The sequence below is a fragment of the Anomalospiza imberbis genome, chromosome 5, assembly GCF_031753505.1.
Source record: "Anomalospiza imberbis isolate Cuckoo-Finch-1a 21T00152 chromosome 5, ASM3175350v1, whole genome shotgun sequence".
Taxonomy (NCBI): domain Eukaryota; kingdom Metazoa; phylum Chordata; class Aves; order Passeriformes; family Viduidae; genus Anomalospiza; species Anomalospiza imberbis.
The window spans coordinates 45,609,127-45,636,504 of NC_089685.1; the positions used below are offsets into that span (position 1 = coordinate 45,609,127).

General features: G+C 40.6%; 1 protein-coding gene across 3 annotated transcripts in view; it reads left to right on the forward strand.

Annotated features, from left to right (window-relative positions):
- The first annotated feature begins 301 nt into the window (after positions 1 to 301).
- The window catches only part of ATXN10 (ataxin 10), a 91,256-nt gene continuing 64,179 nt past the window's right edge, over positions 302 to 27,378 (forward strand). For 2 of the 3 annotated variants that reach the window (XM_068190456.1, XM_068190458.1), the window contains exons 1-5: positions 302 to 396; positions 6,487 to 6,678; positions 8,225 to 8,307; positions 25,652 to 25,748; positions 26,639 to 26,803. In XM_068190456.1, the coding sequence (XP_068046557.1) occupies positions 314 to 396; positions 6,487 to 6,678; positions 8,225 to 8,307; positions 25,652 to 25,748; positions 26,639 to 26,803 (620 nt within the window). In that variant the 5' untranslated portion in view covers positions 302 to 313. Of the gene's footprint in view, positions 397 to 595; positions 661 to 6,486; positions 6,679 to 8,224; positions 8,308 to 25,651; positions 25,749 to 26,638; positions 26,804 to 27,378 lie in introns of those variants that run through there. The other variant, XM_068190457.1, reaches the window with a different exon arrangement.

The following is a 27,378-nucleotide window of genomic DNA, read 5'->3' on the forward strand; positions in this document are numbered from 1 at the left end:
TAGAGAGGGGTATCTCCAAGAGCACACGGGCCGAGGTGTGGGGCGCGCAGCAGCAGCTACGTGATGGGAGCCGGCGCCGCGGTGAGCTTCCTACGGGAAAAAGGTGTGGGGGGAAGGAAAAACAAGGGAAAGGCAAAGGACCCGGTAAGGAAGCAGACACGGAAAGGATTTCATATGGACTCATATGGAAATGCAATACGCCTCTCAGCCAGAGCGGCCATTTTGCAAGCGCCCTCACACACCCCTCCCGCGCGGCGGGGCGGCACCTCCGCCATTTCCGCGCGGCGGGGGCGGAGCGGGGCCGAGGCGGGCGATGGCGGCGGCGGAAGCGTTGCTCGCGGTCCGCCTGGAGAGCGTGCGGGCGTTGGCGGGTCTGTTCCGGGAGGCGCAGCGCAGGTAGTGGGGAGTAGGGAGTGGCGTTGCCGGTGGATGTCGGGCAGGACTCGCCTCGGCTCCCAGCGCGGTCCTGCCCCTCGTGGAGTCGGCTGCGGGCCGGAAAAGGGGCTCTCAGTACCCCCACAGGGGTGCGAATCAAGTCCCTTCTGGGGAGCTTCTGCCCCCCCCAGCCTTCTCCTGGGTCTGTGCATGTCTGTCCTGCCCCTGGGGGTCCATGAGGAGCTGCAGTGTGCTCAGTCCTTGTGCCTTTAGCAGGGAGGAAAGGTGTTTGTTTCTTAGTCGTGGGTAGCATAAAATATCCTAGAGATACAGAATGGCTTGCGTTCCAGGAACATTAAAGCTCATCCCATCCCACTCTTGCTACGGGCTGGGACACCTTCACTAGCCCAGGCTGCTCCAAGCCCTGTCCAGCCTGACCCTGGACACTTCAGGGATGGGGCAGCCACAGCTTCTCTCGTAAACCTGTCCCAGGACCTCACTGTCTTCACAGGGAAAGATTTCTTCCTAACATCCAGTCTAAACCTACTCTATCAGGCTGAAGCCATTGCCCCTTGTTCTGTCGCTTCAGGCCCGTGTCAATAATCTCCATCTTCCTTTTAGGCTCCCACCAGGTACTGGAAAGCATCGTTTAGGTCAGCCCAAACCTGCTTTTCTCCAGGCTGAGCACTCCCAAATCCCTCAGCCTTTCCTAATAGCAGAGCTGCTCCATCTGTCTAAACACCTTGGTGCCTACTCTGAATTCTCTCCAGCAGCTGCCTGTCCTTTCTGTGCTGGGATCCCATGGCTCAAGGCAGCTCTGCAGGTGGTGTCTCACCTGAGCAGGGCAGAGAAGCAGAATCCCCCCTCCCCTGCTGCCCATGCTGGGGGCTCAGCCCAGCACAGGGGGGTTCTGGGTCCCAGCGCACATGGCTGGGGGAGTCCAGCTCTCACCACCCCAAGTCCTTCTCCCAGGGTTGCTCCATCTGTTCATCCCCAGGTTGAGTTGCTCCTTGGGGGTTGTCCTGACCCAGGTGCAGCACCAGCACTTGCTCTTGTTGAACCTCATGGGATTCCCATGGGCCACTTCTGGGGCTTGTGGTGCCTTTCTGGGCAGGCACATTAGGTGGGATGTAGCTGTTGGAGTAGCTGCTCTGGGGCAAAAAAACATGGAAGCACTGCAGGATGTTCAGAAGTGGGTGAGATGTACCTGTGTGAGGCCCTGCTGAGGGACAGTCTCATTCTCATATGAGGCCAAAGCTTTGGGATGAGGGTGGTGACTGTGGGCCTTAGGGACAGAGAGCATGCACAGCATGGCAGGATGGGCTGCACTGGCTTCACTGGGAGGAAAGGTTGGATGTCCCTCAGTAGCTTTAAGATAAGTAAAGACAGAATGGGGATACTGGAGAAATGGGGCTGGTATGGAGCAGTGCCTGTAAGATCAGGGAGACTTCTCCAATACCACACAGCACTGCTGGCTTTGGCAGAAGCTGGGCTTGCAGAGGTTCAGCTGGGAGACTGGGGTTAGAGGAATGGGTTTTGCTCTTCCTTGAAGGAAGGAGAAGGCACAGCACGGTGGGAAGCTTGTGGTCACTCCTAACAGTAGTTGTTTGAAGGTCTTGACACCAGAGAATGAAGAAATCAGACTTAAGCTTGGTGTTTTGTTTTGGTTGTTAAAATTCCCAGTACAGTTTTGTTTTTCAAATCCACATTTAAAAGTCACAGGGCTTGGGGGGAAGATGTACTTACAGATATTTTTTTGTGATCTGTGTGGGTGCAGGAGACCTTGTTCTGGTGTTCATCTCAGTTCCTCTGGAAAGAAGGGAGGACCTGTACAAATTTTTGGCTTATATACTGATGCTTTCTCTGTCTTGCTCCCTGAAACCTCCACCACTGTGTTTGAAAGAAGAGTAGATATCCCCCAAAAGAGCCAAGTTTTGTGGGTACAGGTAGGCTGAAAGAGAGACACTGTAGTTGCCCTTCCAGAAGGACAAAGCTGTAGCATTACCTTACATCCCATAGGATGTGGCAGAATCGGTCTAGGAGGAGCTGTGTCAGAAAATTTGCCAACTCTGGCAAATCCTGTTGTTGGTGCTGTTCCATCACAAAGACACAACCCAATGGATTTTTTTGTGTTTGAATGTGTGATATTTAGTGACAATTCTTTTGTTATTACAGGACTGTTCGGTGTTTGTGGAAACAAAATACACTAAAAATGTGAGTTCTGGTATTCTGCAACTCAGAAGGAAATAAAATGAGGCAACAATGCCCCTACTATGACACCATGATGTGGAATTTGGGAGACTTGCATTTGGCTGTGTGATATACTTGAGGCTTCCAGTGCTTTTAGTTGATTTCTTTATGCTTCATTTTCTAAGCTACAAAAAAAAAATAAAAAGAAAATGGCTTTATATTATTTCTGGAAATGTTGTGAGGATAAGTAATTTAAAGGCTTTTTAGAACTGCTTACAGGAACGGAGTTGTACAAGATACAGAACTGTAAATTTGTGGATGTGTTCGTGTCATTCCTGACTACTTTTGTGATTTTTTGGACCCCGAGTCTTTTGAACAGTTTCATTACTGTTTCTAACTCTGTGTTTAGTAGAGTGGTATCTTGTGGAGTTTTAGTTTTTAACAATCAAACAGGTCTTACAAGGAGTGACAATAATCTTCCTTTTGGCATGGGTGCAGGAATTCTGACTCTTTGTTTTGACTTAACAAGAAATTGTGCATATCTTTCTTGTCCAAGAGCTGGGCTGCTGTACCCTTTGCCTCTGCTTCCTTTTGTATTCCTGCAGAACTTGATGTGGAAATGAAGGGCATGTAGCATTAGCAAATAGTGGAGCTGCTGTGTTAGGCAACCAGACACAGGAAACAGAAGTTTGTGGAATATCCACAAAGCTGTTCTGGATGGATTTCAAGGGCTGTTTACAATGCAAGGTATTCTTTTAATCTAAAATCCACTTAAGAGGGTCTTTGGTAGTTTTATAAATTAAAAATTAGGGAAAAGATGTTTTCTATTTCAGAAATACATTTTAAATATTTATAGCTGCTACTTTGTATGTGAATCTTTGTTGTACTGCTGGAAAAAGATAATTTTTAAAAAACTGTTAGCAAGCGCTGCTGTGGAATAGTTTTCTGAGGTCAGTCTTGGCTAGTTTCTTAATATCATCTAAATATTTTCTGCTGTTCTTGCTAACCTGAGGATTTTTTAATTCAGAAGGACAGTTTTCATGTACATTTCTTTGTAGTGCTATTTGACTGCTTAGATACAAGAGTCACGTGTAAATTTTCTCAGAACAGAATCCTGCTCTATCAAACAACATTTAAGTCAGTCCATGTTCATTTGGAATACCTTTTGCTTGCTCGTTTAGGCTTTGAGATTTGATTTCTGCCTGGAATGATCTGGCTTGAACAGTCTGGATTTTCTTTCATAGTGTTTAAGAGAGATTTGGAGTTCTATCCTCAATGGTGTAAAAAAATCAACATCTCCTTCCACATTTACACTGAGGACAGACACTTCCTTATGTACCCCACGTTTGCTCCATTAGGACACGCAAGGTTTTCATCTTCGTATTTTACTGGAAATGTCTGTACTCTTAGGTTTTCTTTTACTTTCAATCTAATTTTAAAAGAAAAATTGTCACAGCAGCTCAGCATGCTTCTGATCCAGTGTCTGACTAAAAGTTCTGTTCTGCTGCATAGCTCTGCCAGGAGAGTGGAGCTTTTCCAGCACAAGAATAACTGTAAGGTGTCCTTTTACCTGTTTAGTCACAAAAATGTGCACAAAAGTTCTTCTGGCTTCTTTAATTTCTCTTTTACCAATTTAAATAAGTGAACGTTGCACAGTAGTATGTCTTGCACTGACCACTGGGTTCTGTATTTTGCAGTTGTGTCAGGAAATGATCGGTTTCATGGGATAATCGAACAAAAGGCACAGGCTGATATGAAGGAAACTACAGGGGGCGGAGTGGTCCCATTTTAAAGTAATGTCAGAGATTAAGAACTTGGAACAGCTAATGGTTCTGCTCAATGTAGAAAGCACTCCCTGGCTAGGGACTACCTTACCAGACTGTAGCTCTCCTGACATTTAGAAAAACTTGTCGCTGGTGCATTTCCCATGGAGACTGTGGTACATCAACCACTGAGTCTTCTCTTGGCACATCATGAAGTGCAGGAGCTATACTGCTTCTTGTAAGTTGAAGGTTCAAGTTCCATGAATGTATTTTCTTCGGTCTTGAAACCAAAACCAAATTCCAAACTTTTTCTCTGGTTATGTAAGCTCCACTTTTTTCTTTATGACTGAGAGCCAGCTCTGCTTTTCGTCATTGTTTTTTGTGCCACTTCGGTATTTTCCCTTCAGAATTGCACCACTGTAAAATGTAGCTTCTTCCCCATAATTCTCAAGTGATGCAGTGGTGGGTTTTTTAATGTTTCAGTATAGATGGAGAATGTGTAAATATATTGGTCTTGATCAACTCTGAGGTTGCAGAATAAGATACATACTTCCTGGAGATCTGAAACCTAATGTTGTGGTAATTTAGTGACATTAGTGTACGTTGTTGTATTTCTTACCACACTCTCCCTTCCTTGTAAGTCTCCTCCATGCTCTAACAGACCTCAACATTGGAGACACTGTACTGTCAGTAAGATGTAGCCTCACATAAAAGTGTCACTATTGGAGCAACAAAACTGACAAGGAACTTAGAAAATGTGAACTCTGAGTAAAGACTAAGAGAGTTTTGTTTAGTCAAGGAAAGGAAACATGGCAGGAACAGAGGTGGGAAATAATGTCTCCAGACATGTCTAAGGGTGTGCTTAGGGGCAAGGTGGATTTGGCAGTGTTTGGTTAAAGTTGAACTTGATGATCTTAAGGATCTTTTCCAACCTTGGTGATTCTATGGTTTGATTTATGGTCATGATCACTTACGAAAGAGGAGGTAGAATTTCTAATTGTACAAATGTGTAGGCATTTGAGTGAACATCAGAATGCAGGTAATACCATATCATCCAGTAGTGTTTGATCAAGCCTTTTTAATTCTCCTTTTGGAGGAGTTTTCTGTGTGAACATTTTATTTAATGCTACTTTACATTTCCTCTCATTACACTTTCTTCTGTTTGATCCTGAGTATTTAAGGTTCAAGGAGGCTGCATCTGGATTGCCTTTTCCTGACCCTGGTCAGAAGTATTAGACAAGCAGATTTATTGAACTTCCCTGTAGCAATGCTGTGAACACTCTCTGGTGTGGCTTCTCTCCACCAGCATGTGGTATCAGAACTGAGTAAGCAACATTTGTCATGTTCTGCCCTCATTGCTTTTGTAGACATAAAATCAAGGCAGAGTGTAGACAAATAGCTGTAGTTTGGAAATGTTGTTTATCTCTGTGTGACAGATCATCTGTAGATGTGTGTATCAGTCCTGGGAGGCTGGTGAATCTTCATGGAGCAGCAGCATCAGCTGTCATCTGGTCATATGGAGTTCTGCATATGCTTATGGTTTGGTAATGCTGTTTTCCTTGGTCTGGGTGCTCCTGGAAATGGCCTGGTACCTTCTGTGTTGGATAGTTGTCTGCTGAGGTGGGACAGAGTTGGCATTTTCCCTTGACTGTGATTCACACGCTTCAGAATGGTGCTTGTGCAGCCACCAGCTTTCTCCATTACCTTTGTCTCTCTGAAGAAATCTGCAGCAGGCTGGAGCTTCTGATACTTCATTCTTCTGAAACATCTAATGCTGGACATCTCAACTGTGTTCATTAACTAAAGCAATTCCTCTTAAAGCAGCATGCAGTGTCATGTTTAAACCTGCCAGCTATGTGAATTAGGGAGAATTTTTTGTTTCCTTTTCATTAAAATTCCAAAAAGCTGTTGAAAAGTCACAAGGAATACTAAGGCAACACCACTCTTCTACAGCCCTTTTTCTGAAAAGGCTGATGGGAGGATTGTGTGATGTTTTTGTTCCTTCGACATAAAATTTTGACTATGAGTAGTTAAATACTCAGAATAGTTAAAGATTGCTGCAGAAACATCTTTGGCTTTACAATAAGAAGTGCCAATGTCATAGGCTTTTTGGTAGGAGTGCATTTTTATTTTTTCTTCACAAATTTATGTATTTCAGAGAAACAGCAGAAGAAAGTGTATTTCAGGATGTCCTGGAAATCCTGACAAGCACCTCAAGTGCCATTGAGCAGACCTGTAAGGACTCCTGTGGACTGACAGATCTAAACACCTGCCTGCTGCTCATAGCAGAGTGCTTCAGATGTCTGAGGAATGCCTGTGTTGAGTGTGCCAAGAATCAACATGTCTTGAGGTACAGTTCTGAACCCTTTTAGCCCATACCAAAGTACCACCTTCTGGTGTGGTTTTATAAGAGATTCTTATTTTACGCTGCTCTGTTAGTTGATTTATTAACTGGCATTTCCTGCTTGATGGAATCACTTGAATTCAAATATGCAAGAAACAAAAATAGTTGACCTATTTGTAGGTCAGTTTAGGGCCCTGCTCAGTAACAGAACAAAGTGTTTGGGTCCATAATGCAAGTTGATTACGCAAGAAACAAAAATAGTTGACCTATTTGTAGGTCAGTTTAGGGCCCTGCTCAGTAACAGAACAAAGTGTTTGGGTCCATAATGCAAGTTGATTACACAAATGATATAGGCCTGTTGGAAGCCTGACTGTAGAACTATGATTTATTTCTCATTCTTTAATTTTTTTTTTATGACATAATCAATAAGTAAATGGTCTTAATAATCAGTTACAGAATTAGTGTGTCTTTTAAGGTTCATTTAAATCTGTCTGGCTTTCCTGGCAAAACACAGCATGTAGAACTGTGGATATTAATCCTGCTACAATATACAGGCAAGTTGAGCTTAAAGGATATTAAATCAATCTGGTTTCTTAAGTTATTTACCCTCTCTGTTCTTTGCCTGTGTCTGTTGCAACATTGAAGGGATGTTTGTGATACAGCCTACAGCTGTAGTTAGTGAAAACCTGACAGTCTGGTTGATGCTTTTAAAAAGCCCAGCAAAATAGCAACAAACACCCTCCTTGCTCAGATGCCTCATGAGAACCCCAAACCAACCAACCAACAAAAAAATCGCCCAAACTTGTCACAAGTTGGTTCTATCAAAGAATTATTGGGGACTACAGTCATAAAAATTGGCTTCTTGGGACATGTCAAATTTGATTTATTGAACTAAATGTAATTTTGACATGGGACCATGTCTTAGTTTCTGTGCTGGGGAAGAATTCTGTTAATGCAACAGAAATTACATTGCAAATCATTCTGAAAGTCTACTTAGGATTCCTCCTCACTGGAGAAAGGATAAATGATTACTTGGCCTTCTCTGCTTCTCTCTGAGAGTTGCGTATGTTTCCCTTTGAGCTGGCCCTGTTGTTTTTTGGTAGCTGTCACTAATTGCTTTGTTGGCATTGAAAATCCTCCAAGTTTATTATGAAGTAAGATACAACTCTTGTTCTGGATGCTTGACATCCAGACAAAGCAAAGTTTTTATAGAAATAAAGCTGTTTAAATTATAGAAATAACTTGCTAATGTTTAATGTCTGATAGGAAGAATAGCAAAAAGGGAGGAAAGGGTGCTTAGCTCTGCTGAAGGTTCTGTGCCCAAAATTGGTAAAATGCAGGATGATGCAATAAACCCCTTTGATTTGCTTCTGATAGTAGTAATGTAGCTACTAAAAGGCAGGCAGTAATGTGGGAGAAGCTATTTTTATTTCTGAGGTCCTGAAGATACTAAAGATTTTCTGTTAACTTCGGTGAAAAGCCTTTTAAATTTTTTAGAGAGTGCGTTTCATATCAAGTGAATTATTGTGTTTTATTCCCAATTTAATAATAGGAACTTGGGTCTCATCTCTACATCTGTCCATTTGATTATGTTGCTTCATGGAATACAAATCAAAGAAGAATTGTTACTGACTGGTAAGGCTGGGGATTTTATTAAATGTATAGCCTGCACTGTATTGTTTTACATGTGTGTAAAAAAAGTATGATGTCACTATAGTGATGCACTTGTTTTATAAATAAGCTTAATTCTTTCTTGAATTGCAGTTACGAATTGGCCCTCTCTTAGACTGCTTGAAAAAGATTTCAGTCTCAAGTCTAGTTCAGCTCTATTTTCACTGAACTATTCTTATAGATTGCTAGAGGAAAGATATTTGGAAACTTTTTAATATGAAGCAGAATAATTGGGTTTTATAAAAGGAAAAGTACCTCCATTCAGAATACATTCTGCTGTTTTACTGTCTTTTTATTTGTTGGTACTTAAGATAATTTATCTGATTCCAGGAAGCAAATTTTGTCTGTGACTTCTTAAAAATTATTTTTAATTTCCATTTGGGTACCATGGTTGCTGGCCAGGATGGTATCTGCCAAGAATTAAGTACTGATTTGAGTAGTGTCATATTTCCTTAACAGATGAGTTTTTTTTTCCAATGCAGTGAAGAGAAAATGTGACTATGTAGTACTAGTGGTAGTTATTGCTACTCATTTCACTGGCTCTTAAGGGTTTTCAGTAATTCTCGCAACCTGTTTCCCGCTGTGTGCATGTGGAGCTTTATGCATTGGACTCCAGTTGTGACTGTGTGTGGTTGCAGACAGTATAGCATGTTTGTTTTCTTGTGTGTCTGTTATTTCTTTTCACTCCTGTCCCTCAGATGACGTTTTTTACTGGATTTCTCCTGCTGCTTTTCTGCTGTTTTGTGAAAGCAGGTGATACTGCTGTCATACAGTAACTTACCCTTGAACACCTTTATGAAGCTGTGAGGGAGCAAGCAGTGAAGTCCAGGAAACTGGGTTTCCTTTTGCTGCTGTGTTTGGTTCAAAATGAAGCCCTGTGGGCACAAAATGAATACCCTGTGGGTATTGTGCTTAAGCCAGGTTCACTCCTGGGCCTGTTGCTGGAATACTGCTGCCAGGGAAGGGTCGGTGATGCCAGCACAGCCCTTCAGTGTGGGAGGAGCTGGACTATAAGCTCTGGGGGCAGCAAAAAGGGCTTGCTCAGTCACCCTAAAGAGGAGGAACTGATGGCACACAGGAGTGGCTTTCAAGCCATGTTACAGGAAGGACTGGGAAAGGTTATGGTGGGCAAGAGTGTCCTGCCCCACAGTTTTGAACTGCTTTGCAGACCAGCAAGATAAAAGGAAAAGCGATGGGAGCCAAAATGTTGCTTCTGTCAAGCGTGCCATTGTCCATGCTGGGGCCTTGGACAGCAGTGGGCTCAAAAAGCTGTACTGGTAAAGTGGGCTTGCCACCTTCAGCCCATTCAAAGCATCAGGAATTGTTGTGTAAGAATGCCACCTGCCAGAGGGGCTGCCCAGCACCTGCAGGAGAGGGAGTAGGGTGTGCTCATTGTTAGATACATGACCTGAGGTTTTCCCTTTGGCTTGGTGGCTGCTGGCCCGTCCTTGCTGGGCTGTCACATGTGTGTGCTGTTCTTTGCTCATGGGTTTGAAGAAGGAGAGGGAATGCTATTGGGCAAAAAGCAAAGAGGGTAAAACCCAGTAATTTGATTATCTGCTTCAGGGACTTTTTCCTAGCCAGAGGATGGTGTAAAAATCTCTGTTTATCAACACTGAATATAAGGGTGGCATTGACTAGACATTTTTTAACAGGATTTCAGTAGAAGTTGTTTTGTAACTGCTACTCTACATAGCCGTTCAGTAAATACATCTGAGTTATAACTAAGATTTGCTGTATTGGTCCGGGGTAGGTGGTTCATTTGATGCTGTAAGTAGCATTGATCTCCTTGGAGAACCTCTGCAATGGGCATGTCTTATGTATTCCACATGTGTTAGTACAACAACAAAAAAACAAGCAAATGTTACTAATTCCTTGCTGAGTGATCTGATGAACTTTGTTGTAAGTGGAAATTCATGTAGTGCGTAGACCACAGGTTCCTCCTGCAGGGTTTACCTCAGAAGTTAACACTTAAATTTGACTGTGGTTTATTAGTTGTACTGAAGCGAATTGCTAAATTGGACTTGGATAGCACTGTTGAAACAAAAGAGACCCATGAAATCAGTAAATGGTGCTGTATTTATTAACTGTAATTCTGTTTCATGATTCTCCTCATGTTTCATATAGGAAATCAGGTCACTGGGCTAGAGTAGCATGTGTATTTTGTTCTTGCAGATAATTAGGTGTTAAGTGGAGTATTTCAAGTCGTTCATTTGGGTGTGTATCATTTCCTCCCTCAAATGGCTGCTTGGATTGGATGATCCCTCTTGGTGCCTGTGTATTTTTTTAAGGTTTTTAAAATAACTTCATATTGCTGCCATAGCAACAAAGTACAAGGAGGAGGAGGTAGGGCTGTACTGAAGGGTGAACAGCCCTAAATAGTGTTTCGGATCGTGTTCATGTGAAAAATTCCCAGAAAAAATGATTGTAGGCAAAATAAACTTGGAAGTTCCAACATTATCGTATTTACAAATATGAGATTGAAAATTCTTTCTGCAGACTGAAAAATTCATTTAACCTAATCTATGGCAGGTTTGCACTCTAATCCATTGGTAGCTGTTAAGGCTAGTGAGTGAGTGGTGTTGTAATTTTTGTAAGAAAGTTCAATGTAGTATAATTTCAAATGGATAAAATCAGAAATTAAATAAAGTATGTATTGTTTGACCACTGCTGTGACCAGTGTGATGGTTAAGGGAGAGAACATGATCAAAGAAACAAAAAAGGAGGTGTTGTGCAAAGTGGTATGACTAAAAACTGTTGCTAATATTTATTCAAATAAATCCAGACTCCTTTGCATCCTCTCTGCTATGAGTAATACTTCAAAAGTAGTTGCCCAGGGGTTATATACATGGTTAATTGGGCTCCTCAATTCATTGTATTTACTGAAACAATTCTACTGCATGTTTTCACCATACATCTTACTTTTTCTTTTTTCCAGTGCTTTAAAAAATGAGATAAAGTATTTTGTGTTTGTAATACTTGTCCCAGCTAGCTGTGGAAAAAGTTACTGTTTTGATTACATAATATAAGGCAGTGGGCCAGAGTCCTTGAAGGTGAGTTAGAGTTAGAATGTCTGTCCTGAAATAGCTTTTTGAAACTCAAGGTAGGTTGAAAAATAGCTAATTCATACATACAGCATTCAGACACCTGTGCCTGTAATAAGAGTTTCCTTTCTTTTTAATACTTGCATTAGAAAACCACAAACATTTTTAGTCCTTTCTTTTATGGTATTGATAGTTAGCTGTTTGTCCCCACTCTTCCTCCTTGCTTACTTCCCATGTTACTTTGAGTTGAACTCCATAGCCTAGTTTTATTTCCCATAATTGCTTACATAATACATTTGTACAAATCTAAGACATTCTTAAGACTAATCTTTCTTACAACTAATCTGTCTTGAGCAGGGTGTATTTTGTACTGCTTGGACAAGGGAACCTGCTCTTAGGAGTTGCATGAAGAAGCCAGCAGCTGGATGACTGCTGTTGGGAGTTCACAGGGTCACAGAGTCGCTGAGGTTGGAAAGACCTCCAAGACCACTGTGTCCAGCTGTGACTGATCCCCACCTTGTCACCCAGAGACCACTGAGTGCCATATCCAGTCATTCCTTGGACACCTCCCAGGATGGGGACTCCGCCACCTCCCTGGGCTGTCCCTGCCAATGCCTGACCACCCTTTTGGTGAAGAAATTTCTCCTGATACCCAACCTGACTTTCCTCTGGCACAGCTTGAGGCCGTTTCCTCTCATCCTGTCCCTTGTTTCCTGGGAGCAGAGCCTAACTCCCCTGGCTGCACCCTCCTGTCAGGGAGTTGTGGAGAGCCAGAAGGTCCTCCCTGAGCTTTCTTTTCTCTAGGCTGAGCTCCCTCAGCTCCCTGAACTGCTTCTCATCAGACTTGTGCTTCAGACCCTTCCCCAGCTCCATTCCCTTCCCTGGACATGCTCCCATCCCTTCAGTGTCTTTTTTTTTTCAGGTAAAGGCCCAGAGCTGGGCACAGGATGGGAGGCGCCTCAGCAGTGTGCCAGTACAGGACACAGTCACTGCCCTGATACTGCTGCCACACTATTGCTGGTACAGAATTTTTTTGATACAGAATGTTTGGAGCCTGTGTTCGTGTCACAGCCACTGCTGGGGATCTCAGCCAAAACCTGTGTCCAGGTGTGCTGCCTGCTGGAGCAAGGTTTGGGGTGTTCTCTGCTCATAATTCTACTAAGTCCAGAAACTTTGGTTAAAATGTCTTGGACTGTAGCTTGAATCCATGAACAGGAATTTGACCTTGCTTCCAATTTTCTGCAATGTGTTCAGGTGTAGTTAAACAGCTACAGGTACTCTCTGCAGAACAGAACTTACAGCATGCCTTTAAGAGCAATGATGAAAGATGACTATGTAAATTTTTTAATACTGCACTTATTACAGTAACTTGAGTATTTTCTGCTAGGAAGTTAAGCAGCATGAATATCATATGTCTAGCATCTGTTTGTGCTTCCTTTTGTGAGGGAGGATATGTGGGAAAATATGTGATATCCTATTTTAAATATTTTTCAAGTACTACAAATGCCATGTTCTTATAAGGGAGCTGTAAAAAATGTTCCTTTCTTTGAGCTTTTCTTATTTCCTCCCTTTTTTTTCTCTTTCCCCCCTCTCCAATTTTCCTCTCTCCATTTTCCCTCTCTCCCTTTTTCTCTGTTTTTTCTCTTCTCTCTTTTTCTCTTTTTTCTCTCCTTTTTTCTTCTCTCTTCCTTTTTTCTTCTCTCCTTTTTTTTTCTCTGTTCTCCTTTTTCTCTCTCCTATTTTTATCCTCCTTTTTTCCTTTATCCTTTTTTTTTCTCTCTTTGGCCACCTTTTCTTTTCTCTCTTCTCTGTCCGCCAGGACCATTGATAGTACCATGGATTCATCCTCAGTCAGTGTTGTTGAACTACTCCAGCTGTTCTGGACCTGGCTGGTTCTCATGCATATTTTTCTTTCAGTTAATGACATCCCAGTTGTTCTTGACCCTTTGGTGCTTTATGGGTTGCTCATGGTCTGGGAAGAAAGTGCCTTTGGAAGTGTTCTGTAATTCATCAGTGTGGAGGAGAAGCACTCTGCAGAAGAGATATCAATGAGTTACCTTTGAATTCAGAACTCTGTATAAATAAAAATATCACTCATTCACAGACACTAAAAATAAATTTAAAAAAGCATAGGGGTATGCACGTGCTTCAGAAATGACATGTAAGGGACCTAGGCCTATCTATAGTTTCCAGAGGTTTTCTTGTAAAAGCCAAATGGGATGGAAGCATTTCATCTTTGATGAAGTAAGACAAAAGCTCCCCTGAGGTCTACAGGATAACATCACATGGCTGAGCAGAGAAGGGTACTTGATTTTTTTGGTAAGCTTTTGAAGGTGAAGACATGCTGGGTTTCAAAAGCCACTAAACATGAGCTGTAAGTGCTCATGTAGTACTAGAAAATCGCGTTGACACTTCATTAGGAGAGATTGCTGAGAATAAATGGCAAGAGGAAATAAATTTCCAGTTGCTAAATTGGGTACCTTCTCGGTTCTAAAAAGTTGTTAGTTCAAAGTACTTTTCAAAGATTTACAGAAAAAGTGATATTTAATCAAATATTTTTGTTTTTCTGGAGAAGAGTAAAACAAGGTTAAATTGTTATGTTTGCAAAAGTATTCCCGAAAATAAAAATGGGTAAATACCAGTGAAGTGATTTCTACTTTTTCAGGAGGGTGTAGGGGAAACAAAACTTTCAGTTCTGTCCTCACTCAGTGAAAAAAGCAAGGAGATGTTTCTTTGCTCTGACCTTTTCCATTTCTGTACTCAAGGATTGGCAGTTTGGAATTACAGTGGAAATTCCAAAATTAGCTAATTTTGAAGGTACAGAAGAGCAAGGGAAGGAAATGCTTTCAAACCTGCCAAAGCACACTGAGTTGGTTTTCCTGTATTCCTTCTTAAATGGGCAGCCATGTGTCCTTAACTGTTTACTGTTTCTTGTCAATATTTATTTATCTCTTTATTTTCTTCCCCTAGAAGAAAGGGGGAAGAAGCCCTCCCCTGAGGCTATGGTCCCCTTAAAAAGATTATTTTGGCAGTAGGAGAATAAGTCAGAAGTAAATACCTGGACTTTTGGAAGTGCATTGGAGTGGTGCCTTTGCAGAACCACTGCCTTTGCAGTGAGTAGAAAAATCTGAGCATTTAAGGCTTAGTTAGTTTGAAATTCTGAGCATTAGAGGCTTATGTACTGGCATCACAATCTAACTAGCTTTAACCTATTCTTGAAATTATTTGAAATGCCTGGTCAACCAGCAAAGTATTTTAAATCAACAGGAAAGAGAAATAGAGTGGTCAGTTATGGAAGCTAAATGTTCTTAAATGAATGCCAATATTGACCAAAACAGTCAACTCTCATCTTTTGTACTTCCCTTTTATCTCTTGTCCAGTATTTTTCATTCTTGTTTTATTCCTTTTAGAAACTGCATTTTGCTTTCACTTCTTTTTGTAGTTCTTTAATCATGTTGCACTCAATGATTTAATTTCCAGTTTACTACTATTTTTTTAATATAAAAAAAATATTTTAAAACATGCATATATAATGTGGTGGAACACACTTTTTGCTAGACAGACATCATAGCAGAGCTCACCCAATGCATTTGGGAAACCATTGTCAAGTTTTATTGTCTATAAAAAGAGGTCTGTAACTGTCTGAGCAAGTGTCTTCACACAGGCTTGTTTATAGGGATTTGGAGAAGGTGCAATTTCTAAATTGTGACCTGGAGACTCTCATAGACAATGGCTACTAAATTTAAACCAACAGGATTAAGGAAGGAAAGTTAATCTTTCCTCTCTTCCCATGTCAGTGCCCCAGATATTTATCTATGAAAGACAAGGCATACTGTTATGTTGGAGATCTTGGGGGTGTTTGTGACCAAACACAGTAAATTATTGTGCTGCAGATTTTTTTTGTACTAGTCATGTTACTTGCTGATTTGCATGGAATGAATGAGTGGTTATAAATATAATACTTAGCTGTCATACAGTCATCATGAGCAGTTGATAGGTGGCGTTTCTCAATTTAGGTTCAAATTAGCTTTTCTTTTGAGGGAGAGGAAGAGGGAGAAAGCAGGTCCTGTGTCTACCCACAGTCCATGGGATTAATTCCCAAAAAGCAGCTTGAAAGAACATACCTCAGTTGCATGCATGAAAAGAGAATTTAAAAATCTGCACTACCATTTATTTTTGTATTTGGGGTTTCCTTTTGCTTACAGCTAGCATAATTAGAACTACATATGCATTACAGCTTAAATAAACCAGCTGCTAACTTAAACAGACTTTTTTTAGACATAGGAATAAAGGACAGCCCTGACCTTAAGAGTTGCCAGTTTCAATGTGTGATCTTTGCTTTTTCTGTTAGGATTTTTGTATGGGGGACTGGTGCCAATACTTTGCTGCCACTGTTAAAGTAAAAACTATAATTACATTGTCAAAATAATATTTATAGTATTTTTGGGGAATAATTGTGGGAGTGTGATGAATATATTATACTCATCAAACTTTTATGTAAACATAAGCATGAGTTTTCTATTTGAGTTATTGGTGTTGTTTTTGGCCTTTGTGTTTTTCCATTCTGTAAAAATAATATTGGGATTTTCATGGTCTGTAGCATTTGCAGAGTGTGTCCCCTAACAATCAGTTGATATGGTATCTGGTAGAAGTAAACTGCTAGTTGCACTTTTATTAGGATTTTGGTTTCGTGTTTCCATAGCTTAAGAAAATCCTCTTGAGTTTTGCTATCTTCTCATTACTATAGCTCAGAGCATTTTGTTACTTTACCAGACAGGAATGTTTTAAGTAATTGGTTTATTCTTTTGTACCATTTGAGGTGGGGTTTTTTGTTTGTTTTGGGGTTTTTTGTTGTTTTTTTGGGTTTTTTGTTTTGTTTTGTTGTTCCTTTGTGTTTACTCTTTTTTTTTTTTTTTTTTTTTTTTTTTTTTTTTTTTTTTTTTTTTTTTTTTTTGAGTCTGAGTTCCTCTTAAAAGTCAGTGTGAACATCCCCTAGAAACATATATGGTAAAAAGCAGTTGTGTAGAATTAGCTGCTGGGCCACGGGCAAGTTACCAGATGCACAGATGCCCCAGATTTTTAATTAACTGTCTTCAGAACACCTACAGCAAGGAGTCCAGTTGTGCAGCTTCATGTTCCCAAATCATGTCAACCTGATACAACCTCCTGTGGGCAAGAACATTCTCTTGGTTCTTGTAGTTTGGTCCAAAATTCATTGAAGGTTGTGGAAAGACTGATTTGGGTGGGTCTTGGTTCACGTCATTGTTCCAAGGCTTTGTGCTTTGGCCTTTTTGCAGAAACTCCAAAATAGGGAACCAGCCTTTACACCACTTCCATCTGTCTGTGAAAGAAAAAGAGCCAAACCTGGACCAATAGCACTCAAACTGATGTGTTGTCCTGAGTTAGCAAATACAGAATTCTCTTTAGCTCTTGTGCATGTAGTACTGGCCCTGCCTGCAGTGGCTAGCTCTTGCCCCATTCACTGGGAGTTCCCACACTATGGATATTGCACAGTGCGTATGGGCACAGCTCCCTGTGCCCTGCAGGTCTGGGGTATTTGTGTACATTTGTGTCATGCAGCAGGAACTGAGATTTCGGGTAAATGCCAGTGTTACCAGTGTTTTCAACCTGACGTGTCTGTGTAATGCTGGCTGTGACTTCTCGTATTAATATGAGAACTTGACGCATGCCTTAATTTTTTTTTTTCATTTCATTTTTGGAGTAGAGTGGGGTTTGAGAGAGTTTAGATCCACTGAAGAAGGGCGTTGTAGGATCCATTGTCAGACCAGGGACTCTACTTAAATGCAACACTTTCTTATCTTAATGGCAAAAGAAAAGGAAGAGGGAGTGGGGCTTCCAACTTCCAGCAGGGTTTGGATCTTCATTACTACAGGCAGCTGTAGTTGTAGGCTCTTGTGTCCAAATATAGTAAGCTCCAGTTTGCTGTGTTTATCCCTTATTAGTCCCATGGAAGGCTCTCATCTCATTTTAAAACCTTTTAAACCTTTTCCTAACTCTGGTCTAAATGTCCTACTGTTTGAATGCAGTGGTTCATGGTAGTGGGTTTTTTCCTTACCGTGGGCTTGATTCTCTCCTTGAGTCTTGCTGCTTCTGCAGTGGAGGTCTGATTTAGAATCACAGAATGGCCTGTGTTGGAAGGGACATTAAAGATCATCTTGTCCACACTCTGGTTCCACTATCCGAGGTTGCTTCAAGCCTCATCCAACCCAGCCTTGAACCCTTCCAGGTCTGAGCAGCTTCTCTGGGCAGCTTCTCTGGGCAGCTTGTGCCAGGGTCTCACCACCTTCTCAGGGAAGAATTTCTCTATAACAGCTCATTTAACACTGCCTTCTGGCAGTGGGAAGCCATTCCCCCTTGTCCTGTTAGTCCAGGCCTGTGTAAGTTGTCTTTCTCTGTTTAAGCTGTGCTGAACTTAATTATTTTATTGACTGTGTATATGTGAGTATAAAAATATTCTATTGCAGCAACTTGTGGAGGCACAGTTTGAACTACAGACCAGATCCTGCCTAATGAGGTTTGCCTGTCAGGTACTGATGACATGGTTGGCATTGGAAACAGACTTTGAAATAGTGATTAAAAAGCTGGTGCGTTCCAGCAGTTTTAGACTTGTACTGGTGGTCAAAACTGTCCTCCTTGTGGTACTCACGGAAGGATGTTTTGATTGCTGTACTGGGAGGCAGAGGCAGTGACTGTCTCAGGGTCAGTGTAAATAGTTTTGCTTCTTCTAGGAGAGAGAGTAACCTGAGGAAATGTCTCTAAGTCAGAACAATTAGTAGGTCAGTGAGCTGCCCTCTGGGCTTCCCTGGTCTCATTGCTGGTACAGTTTTTAGACAGTGTAGAGCTAGTTTGTTTTTTTCCTGCTCCTGCAATGTGGAGGCTTTTTAGTATAGCCTGCCAAGATGTTGCTGATTTATGCCACATGCATAGTGGTTTTATAATGTGGACTGATATCCACTTGGAGCACAAAGGAAATAGGAGTTTGCTGATGTCTATTTAATTAGAATGGTTTCTGGTTACTTTGGTTGAGGCTTGAAATGAATGGTAATGCCTGTATTTCTGTGGATCTCTAAATACAGTGTTCTGTAAGTCCTTTCCTTCCTTCCTTGCTCTTTAGTGTGTCCCCTACCCTACCCCAGCAAATAATGTCAGCAAGATTCATAATGAGGCAGGTTTCTTTTCAACACAAATATATGTGAATCAAACCTTTCAGAAGCATCCCTAGATTTAAGATGGTTGCAATGTTTTTTGCAGCAGGAACATTAGGATCGCAAGATAAAGGTGGGAAGAATGGGGCAAACAAACCTTTTAATTGCAGAGAGCTTCCTAAAGACAGAACATCATAAATTTAAAGCTGGGAGAAGAAGTTTAACTCTCTTTCACATGTGCTGAGAGGAAATATCCCCTCTAAAGAGTCTCCCAGAGGCCCCAAGGGGGCTATAATTTTTCCTCCAGGGAGAGTGAAGATGGAAGGGGAATGGAAAGAAGCTAGAGGAAGATCTGGGCAGAGGGAGCAATGGGAGCCATCTGTTGCCTGTTGGGATAAAAATTCCAAGTGGTTATAATTATGTAGAAGTTACACATGTCATTCTCTCAACTGTTTGATTATCATGGCCATGGCACAACTTCCATGCTCTCCAGTTACAGGAGCATTGTTCTGGTGGAAAAGAGGGAGTTGTCTAGCCATGGCTTTCCAGACACAAAGCTACAAGATTTTTATTTCCCATTCTGCAGCACCCTTTTTTGCTAGCAGCTCTTGGCTTGGAGAGAAATGTGACTCTCCCTTTTTGTTGAGAATTTTAGGGAATATTGCCAAGTTACATGATGTGTAGAGACAGCAAGAAAGTTTGTGAGACACATCGAGTTCTTTCCTTTTCTTCCATCCTCTGGGCATATACCACGTGTGGTACAAAAGAGATCATAACGTGGCAATGAGAACAGGTAAGCTGCCTTTACAGGTATTAAAGTAAATGATAATGCCCAAAAAGGTTGATGCTAAAACTGTTGCTTTACATTAATGTGATTATGCAAGTAAAAATAGTAAGTTTGCTAGTAATTCTGTATTCCAAAAGGACTGTGGTCCATTTATTAGCCAGGTACAGAATATAAATGGTACAAGTAAGTGGGGGGAAGTCTGATACTCTTTGCCAGACTTACAGAAAAAGATCATTCAGCTCTTTGAAGGCAAATATAAGCACTTGAGTGGAAATTTTGGGTTAAATGAAACAATGTACACAGTATGCTATCGAAAGTAATTGGAGAAATTTGCTTATAACCTTGGTAAAGTACTTTATGTGTTTATAATTTTTTTTTCTTCTTTTTTTTTTTTCAGACTTGTGCAAAGTATCATGTAGGAGGAGTGTGTCTCACAGTCAGACACCACTAATAGTGCATAGTGGGTGGCCAGTCCTTCTTATTTTTCTTGGTTTCCTGGTATGGTTTAAGCCTGGTTTGAGTCTCCCCAATACTTCAAACTTGCTGATTTCACTGCTGCAGGACCTTTAAAGAGACATTGCATTAGATTTAGGCTTAGCTTTTGGGCTGATTCACAAGCAAGATTTTACATCCTAATGCGTGCAGAAAGCTAATAAAGGTAGTTCACAGGTCTGCAAGCACTTAAAAGTGTTTCACTTCACATAAGGAGAGTAATCTCAGGCATGTGCTTTTGCTACTTGTGGGGATGTAACAAGAGTCCCATTTGATATGCCTTTAGATTTTAATAGATAATTTGTAAAAGAAATGAGCACATTTATGTTTACATTCTAAAAATGAAATGATGCAATGAAAGTAACAGGAGATAGAGAAAATTGTTCTAGTGCTGTATTTAATAAGCCTTGTTAGTGCTGTATGAGTCATTGGTTTGAACCTGATCTGAAGAGGTCTGTCAAACTGACTCTTAGTAAATGCACAAGTTTTTTTTTAATCTCCCATTATGAGACCTCATTGGAACTTAATTTGCATCAGAGGCTAGTTTGATGTGTGGTCTGATGTTTTCTTCCAGCTCCCTTCTAATTTATTTGTAACTTCATGTTTTTAATAGCATGGCAAGAATTTTACTTGCCTTTAAATCAAATTCTCCTTTTAAGTCAGAACAAAGTGTTGATATGTTGCCTAGACATTTATCTTCCAAGAACACAAGGGTTGTCCAATCAATACACATAGTGTTCTGTTAAAATTAGAGTTGGCACTTGTAAAGGGGAAGAAAAAAAAAGAGTGCAGCTTTGTTTCTGGGGTGGAGGAGATGGAGGGGAAGGCGAGCAGAAACTTACTAAATACAACATTCTTGGTATTCCACAGATGGTAAAAATGGGTTACTAGTCTGCACTGCAGCAAGTGCGGTAACACCAAGGTGGAAATATAAAAGGTAGCTAGACAATAATTTTATTTACAGCAATAAAATACTAAGTACTATTTTAATAACATTAAATGACAGAACCCATATATGTATTGTACATTCATTTTCAGTAGTCTAGACAGACTATTTTCCAAGGAAAATACATTTTCATCAGTATTTGTGGTATGATTCATGGTGGTGAAGAGGCAAATAACTCTTTATGACTGGAAGTTGCTTTAACTTGCAGCCACAAGGAAACAAGTCAATGGCCAGATGATAGTGGTGGAAACTCACATTTTATAGTAATAGAGGTCTACACCTTATGCGGAGTAGGAGGTTTTATTTTTCTGGGACAGGCAGTTTATCACAAAGCATTCTGCCATTATGTACAAACAGCCAGAGCTGCTCTGCATGACAGCTCACAGCCCACAGTTTAGATTTGCAAAGCTCACAGGTGACTCTAAAAGTGTGCAGACTCTTGGGAGCCTGGGATGTGGTCCCAGGACTTACTATAAGGCTTTGTGTCTGCCCAGTGCAGACGGGGCACTCCAGCTCTATTTTTCCTGCCTTACTACTGGTTAGAGCATTAAGAGAGATGCAAGTTTGTAAGTCTTATGTTTGTAATCTGACAAGCAGTGTTATATAGTTTTGTATGTGCTTTGGTTGGATCTATTTTATATCTCTATTTGTTTTATAACTCCAGTAAAGGCAGTGGCTTGTACTCACAACTATCACTGTGTTGTCTGACCCACATAAAGAGAAGGGAAATCACTTTGGACTGTTTTAAGTCTCTATGGTTGCTGTCAAGGTTTTTTGAAATGATTGCTGAGTACGTTTGTGGGCTCCTGTTCTAACCATGTGGAACAGAAGGAAACAAATACTGAAATTTAAAATCCTAATGCTTAAAATCTTTGTCCTCAGAACTTCAGGGATTTTGATTTTCATCTAATACACAATTTGATTATGCAAATGACACTGTGTGAAATCATGTCTTTGTGTGGACTGGAGCATCTCTGGCAGGGAAAGGCTGAGGGAGCTGGGGCTGTCCAGCCTCGAGAGGAGCCCCAGCTGAGAGGGGCCCTCAGCCCTGGGTGTCCCTGTCTGCAGGGAGGGCTCCGAGCAGGGCCCAGGCTCTGCTCTGGGGGCCCAGCAATGGCACCAGGGGAACGGGCAGGGACTGATCCCAGGAGGTTCCACCTGGGCAGGAGGCAGAACTTCTTCCCTGGGCAGTGCCTTGGCACTGAACAGATTGTCCAGAGAGGGTGTGGAGTCTCCTCACTGGGGATATCCCAGACCCCTCTGGACACAATCCTGTGCCCTGTGCTCTGGGATGGTGCTGCTGGAGGAGGGAGGTGGGACCAGATGAACCACTGTGGTCCTTTAGACTGTATCAGGTAATTGTTAAATGAGATAATGTCAATATAATAATTAAATGAAAAGCATGCACTGGAGTCTGGCTCAGTTGTTTTGTGATAATAAAGGACTGAAAGGAAGAAAGGGAGCTGTGATCTTGAAGGTACTGAACTGCTGGAGTGCATTTAAACCATCTTCAGACAGGGACATCAAGTATCAGCTGGCTCACCTTTGTCACTGAACGTTCAGTTTACATGCAGACAAACATTTAGGTACCAGAATTCATTAGGTGAAGAATCAGTGTTTCTGCTTGTGCCCTTTGCTCTGTTGTGTAAAGAGGTTATTTTTGTAGAACCTAGAAAAGTCTCCTTAAGTCATTGCAGACTGGTTGTGAAAGCAACATATAATTTGTGTATTTGCTAAAGAACACCTGCTTTTATAGGAGCTGTTGAAATCTTGGTGAGGGGAAATCTCTTCAGCTCCAGGGTTGATTTGTGTATCAGAAGTTACATCTTAGTACATGCAATTTCGTTGTGGTTGACCATCAGGTTAAAAATACTCTTCTTGACAACACACGGAGTAACCTTTTTTTAAAGTAAAATATAGCTATGCTGATATCTACAGAATTGTTTAAGAATATTGTTTTTAGCTTTGTAAAAGTCTGTATATTTTCGGGGATAAGTGAAATTGTCTTGTCTTTTTTCTTACCTCTTTTTTGTTTATCTTTTCCCCTCCCTCCTTTCAGAAAGCTCCTGGCTTATTGATTGGATGGCAGAATGGAAGTCTTTCTTCATCAGCTTCTACATTTTCTTGCTTTTGCTATAAGGACATGGAAGGGCCATGTAAGGAAATTGCCTCAAATAGTGCTGGGGAAGTTCACATTAGATATCAGGGAAAATTTCTTCATGGAAAGGGTGGGCAGGCATTGAAATGGGCTGCCCAGAGAGGCAGTGGAGTTACCATCCTGGAGGTATTCACAAAAGGTGTGGATGTGGTACCTGAGAACATGCTTTAATGGTAGACATGATGGTGCTGTGTTGACAGTTGGACTTCGTGATGTTACAGGTCTTTTCCAAGTTCGATACTTCTAGTTCTTTGATTTTATGATGAAGAAATTCTTAAAGAGGAGAAAAGCAGTATTTGTATTGTACAGATATCCAAGCATACTTCAATGATGTGTTGCAGCAGTCAAGTCCAATAGAGGTAAAACAGAAAAGAAAAACATGGAAATTGAATGCTAAGAAAAGAGTTCCATAGTTCGAAATGCAGTACTTTCCTTTTATGGCAATGTGTGCATTTTTTAACACTCACGTACCTTGCTGTGAGCTAACTACTCTGGTTGGATTTTTTGGGAATTTCTTATTTAAAGCATGAATATCATAGTATAAAGTTTCAGTGCTTCTGTCAAAATTGACTGTCTCTTGGTAGCTTGGTGCTAGGCTAGTACATTTTCCACAGAGTTATATTTGGAGAGAAGCACTGCATAAGACATTTATGTATTCCAAGACCACCACCTGTAGAGTTCTGGGGGAGAGGTGTCAGTTTTTTAAACACAGCCATACAGATATTGCTGTGATGTGGTTCAGAGAACATGCTGTGATGAGCTACTCCAGGTGTGGCATGGTGGCTTTTCATGCTGTTTGTGCCTCTTCATCTGTGCCTTTCTATCTTTGACTGCTGAACATGGTGTGTGACCTGGACCCTGTGCTTTGCTCAGCTGCCTTGGGTGCTGATTTCTATTTGTAGAATCACATCTTCCAAATTGCTGAGATTCTTCATGTGAGAGTATTTGTACAGCAAAATGTTGCATTATCAAGGCATCCTCTTTCTCTGCTTAGTTGGGAATAGATGTAATAGGTTACAGAATATCCACTTGCCCATATATTGATTGGTGTCCTCTAATTAAAAGAAAAATCTTAACTCTTACTGGTCAAGAACAAGCACTTAGTGATGAAACTGGTTTTTTCCATGGATGCATCCACAGAATTGTCAGTTTTTCCTGTATCTTCCTTCCTTGTTCAGGACATCACTGTTGGACAAGGGCAGTGTTGGTTGGTTTCACAAATATTGAAATTCATAGCTATTTATTACTGTACTATAAATGTGTTCATGGCATTTCCTCTTTGTTACAGTACGAATGGTAACTTTACAAGAACTTGAACATTTTTCCTTCGTCTGTAGAACTTTTTGGACAGACTAATCGCTAACAACCAAGCTGTAGTAGCTGGAAAAGGTCAAGCAAATTTCAGGGAAAGTCAACCAACCTTATGTTCCTTTCTTATTGCTATATAGGTTAGGAATTCACCAAGGGAAATAATACCCTTTTCCTAGGATTTACTGCCTAGATTTTTTTTTTTTTCTAGCAGGGAAGTATTTCCATAAAATGTCTGCTGGCATGCCCATGCTTGCTGTCCTTCAGAAACTCCTTAGCCAGCAGGATGGGAACCAGATGGGTGGGAGAAGTGGAAGAACAATGATGAGCAGAAAATAATAAACCGGTGCAGATGTGCAGGGGGAGAGAACAGAGGTCTTAATAACTAGAGGAAAATATAGTTCAAGATGCATTATGGGGAATATATGCATATTTTGGGCTTATATATATATATATATATATATATATATATATATATTTATATTTATATGACCAAAAAAAAAAAAAAAAGATAATTTTTTCTAAGCCCAAGTGACCACTTCTTAGGGTTGCTTTCTTGTAGCTCTCAAGAGGACATATGCCCTGACCTGTTTAGGAAATCTGGCTGCCAGCTGGCACAGCAGCACAGCACCTTTCCAAGAGACCTAATTTTAGATTTGCAGAACCTGGCAATACTAGCTGCCTCCACATGTATTAGGCTGTTGTTTGTACTATGTGTTAAACTGAATTTGAACATGTAATTTCAAGTTTCTTTGCCAACTTATTATTAAGGGTCAGGCTATTGAGAGCTGTTGATAAGGACAAAATAAGTGTTTTAATTTTGTGAAGACTTTGGGTTTATGCTGTTGTGTTTTATGACTTTACACCTTTTGGTGGCTGCTCTAGGATATTAACTTGTGTGGTGAAATAAAATCTTCTCGCATTTTATATCTATATTGAGAGGAAGCTAAAAAAAATCCTTTGGAGTAAGAACAGAAATCAGCCATATTAAATTCAGTATCAAAAATGTAGGCAGAGCTAGTTGGAGAGCTGGCTTTCATTTTTCTAGGATAGAAATTCTGGGATAGGAGGTATTGAGCACATCATAATCATCTATAATGATTTATCCAGCTAACCAGAATATAATGTGAGAAGCAAGAACCTGTCAATTAGTTCTTGTAATCACTAGTAGCCAGTGTGTAATACTCAGACAAGTCTTGGGTGTAATTCTAAAATATTTTGTAAAATTATTTGTATTAGAAGAGAAAATGCAAATATTTATGTACAGTACATGTGAAATACTGCACCTAAAGCTTCCTGGAAATGGATTCTGCAGTGTGTATCTGGAATATTGAAGTATGCCATTTTTGTGAAATTTATTAGTGTTGCTTTGAATTCCTGTTAATGTATTTTCTGGGTTTCTTTCAGCTCTTCGTTGTAGTCTTCAGTTTCTTGGAAACATTGCAGCAGGAAATGGAGATTCCCAGAATAGCATTTGGAAGTGTGCTTTCCCAGATCTTTTCTTGTAAGCATGGATGCTGGTTTTTTCTAGTGTCATTTCTGTGGTTGTATTCAAATCTTTTGTACATGATAGTTGTGCCTTTGCTAGCACTGTGAAACTCTGAAAACTAACTTTGGTGAGAATGAATTGGTTGAGACCATATCCTGTAGATGTTTTTTGTTAGTCAACCACAGGAGTCAGAACCTTTAAAAACCTGCTTGTTCTAAACTATCAGTAAATTGATTTAATTTAACAGAAACTAGAAGAAAACTATTTCAAATTATGAGCTTCAAACATAAGCTTTATTTCAGACATTTTTTCAAGTAGTTACACTCATTTCCAACAACACAGCATTTTCTTTTCTCATGTTGCTGCTTTGCAGATCTGTCAGTGTTGGTGGATCAGATGTAATCTATAAAAGTTCCTTAATCTTCATCTCTTCCAATCCTTCCATCCCCTTCCTAACCTCACCAGAATGTCTTTCTGGGGATTTGATGACATACATGTAAGGAAATATTACATAAACTATTTTGTGCAGAGACATGACAGCATTGTTGATGTGTTCAGCCAGATTTTTTCTAGTAAGCTGGTAACAAAGTCACTTTTGATTCAATTTGATAATTTCACTCTCCATGGGTTTTTGGAGCCCACTTGTCAGCACTGAGTGTAGGAAGACCTTACGGTAAGAAAAGCAGTTCCAGTTCAGCATTAGTTTTGTAGACTTCCTGTAAAGTTTGACCTTCAGCTGTGAGTTGGATATTTTTCCTTGCAGGTGACTTTTATCCTTCTGAGGCAATGACAAACTTGTGGTTCTCTAAAAGACAGCAAAGGACAACTCAGCAAGCTCAGTGCCCCTTGCCTGTTTTTCCAGGGTCCATTTCAACTTGCTCTTAACTCCTTATTTTCTCTTGAAGGACATGTCTGACATACAGCGATGAGAAAATTGTCACCTATTGCTGCATGGTTCTGTTCACCTGCCTGAATTCAGAGCGAGTGAGAGAACTGCTGGATCCTGGAAACTTGACTGTGGCTCTTCATGTCCTGAGTGTCTACAAAGAACAGTTGGATTCTGAGTGGTCGTATGTATCGTAAATTTTTTTTTTTCCTCACCTCTTAATTAGGTGTTTTTCTGGTGTAAATCACTGTATTAAAATGTCTAAACTTGTGACACTGCAAAGTAGTAAATGAAGATCTAATTAGAAATTAGAAATTTATAATAAAGATAATTACCATGGTAGTTTCATGACTCTTTTGATTGTTGCTAAATTAAGACTTCATTTTTTGTTGAGGACATAGGAATTTTCAAATCATGGTCTGGTTTTCAGAGGAATTTTCAAATCATGGTCTCACAGACAGGTCATGCTAGGAAGACTTGTATGTCTATTGCTTGGGAGTGCTACATAAAACCTGGGTGTTTTCCTTTCTTCCTTTTTTAATACAGCTGTTTTCTACTACAACATGCAGTCATTTTTATGCCAAAACAGGGAAGACTTTTTTTGTGAATCTTCATTTTATACTTTAAGAGCACCTAATCAGTGGTTTTATCCCTCTGAACTTTTTTATTTTTTACTAATGGCCATTCTTCTAAATATTGTTGTCAATTATGCCTTTGATAAATGTGCTGCCCTACATAGCAAGGATGCACATTCACCAT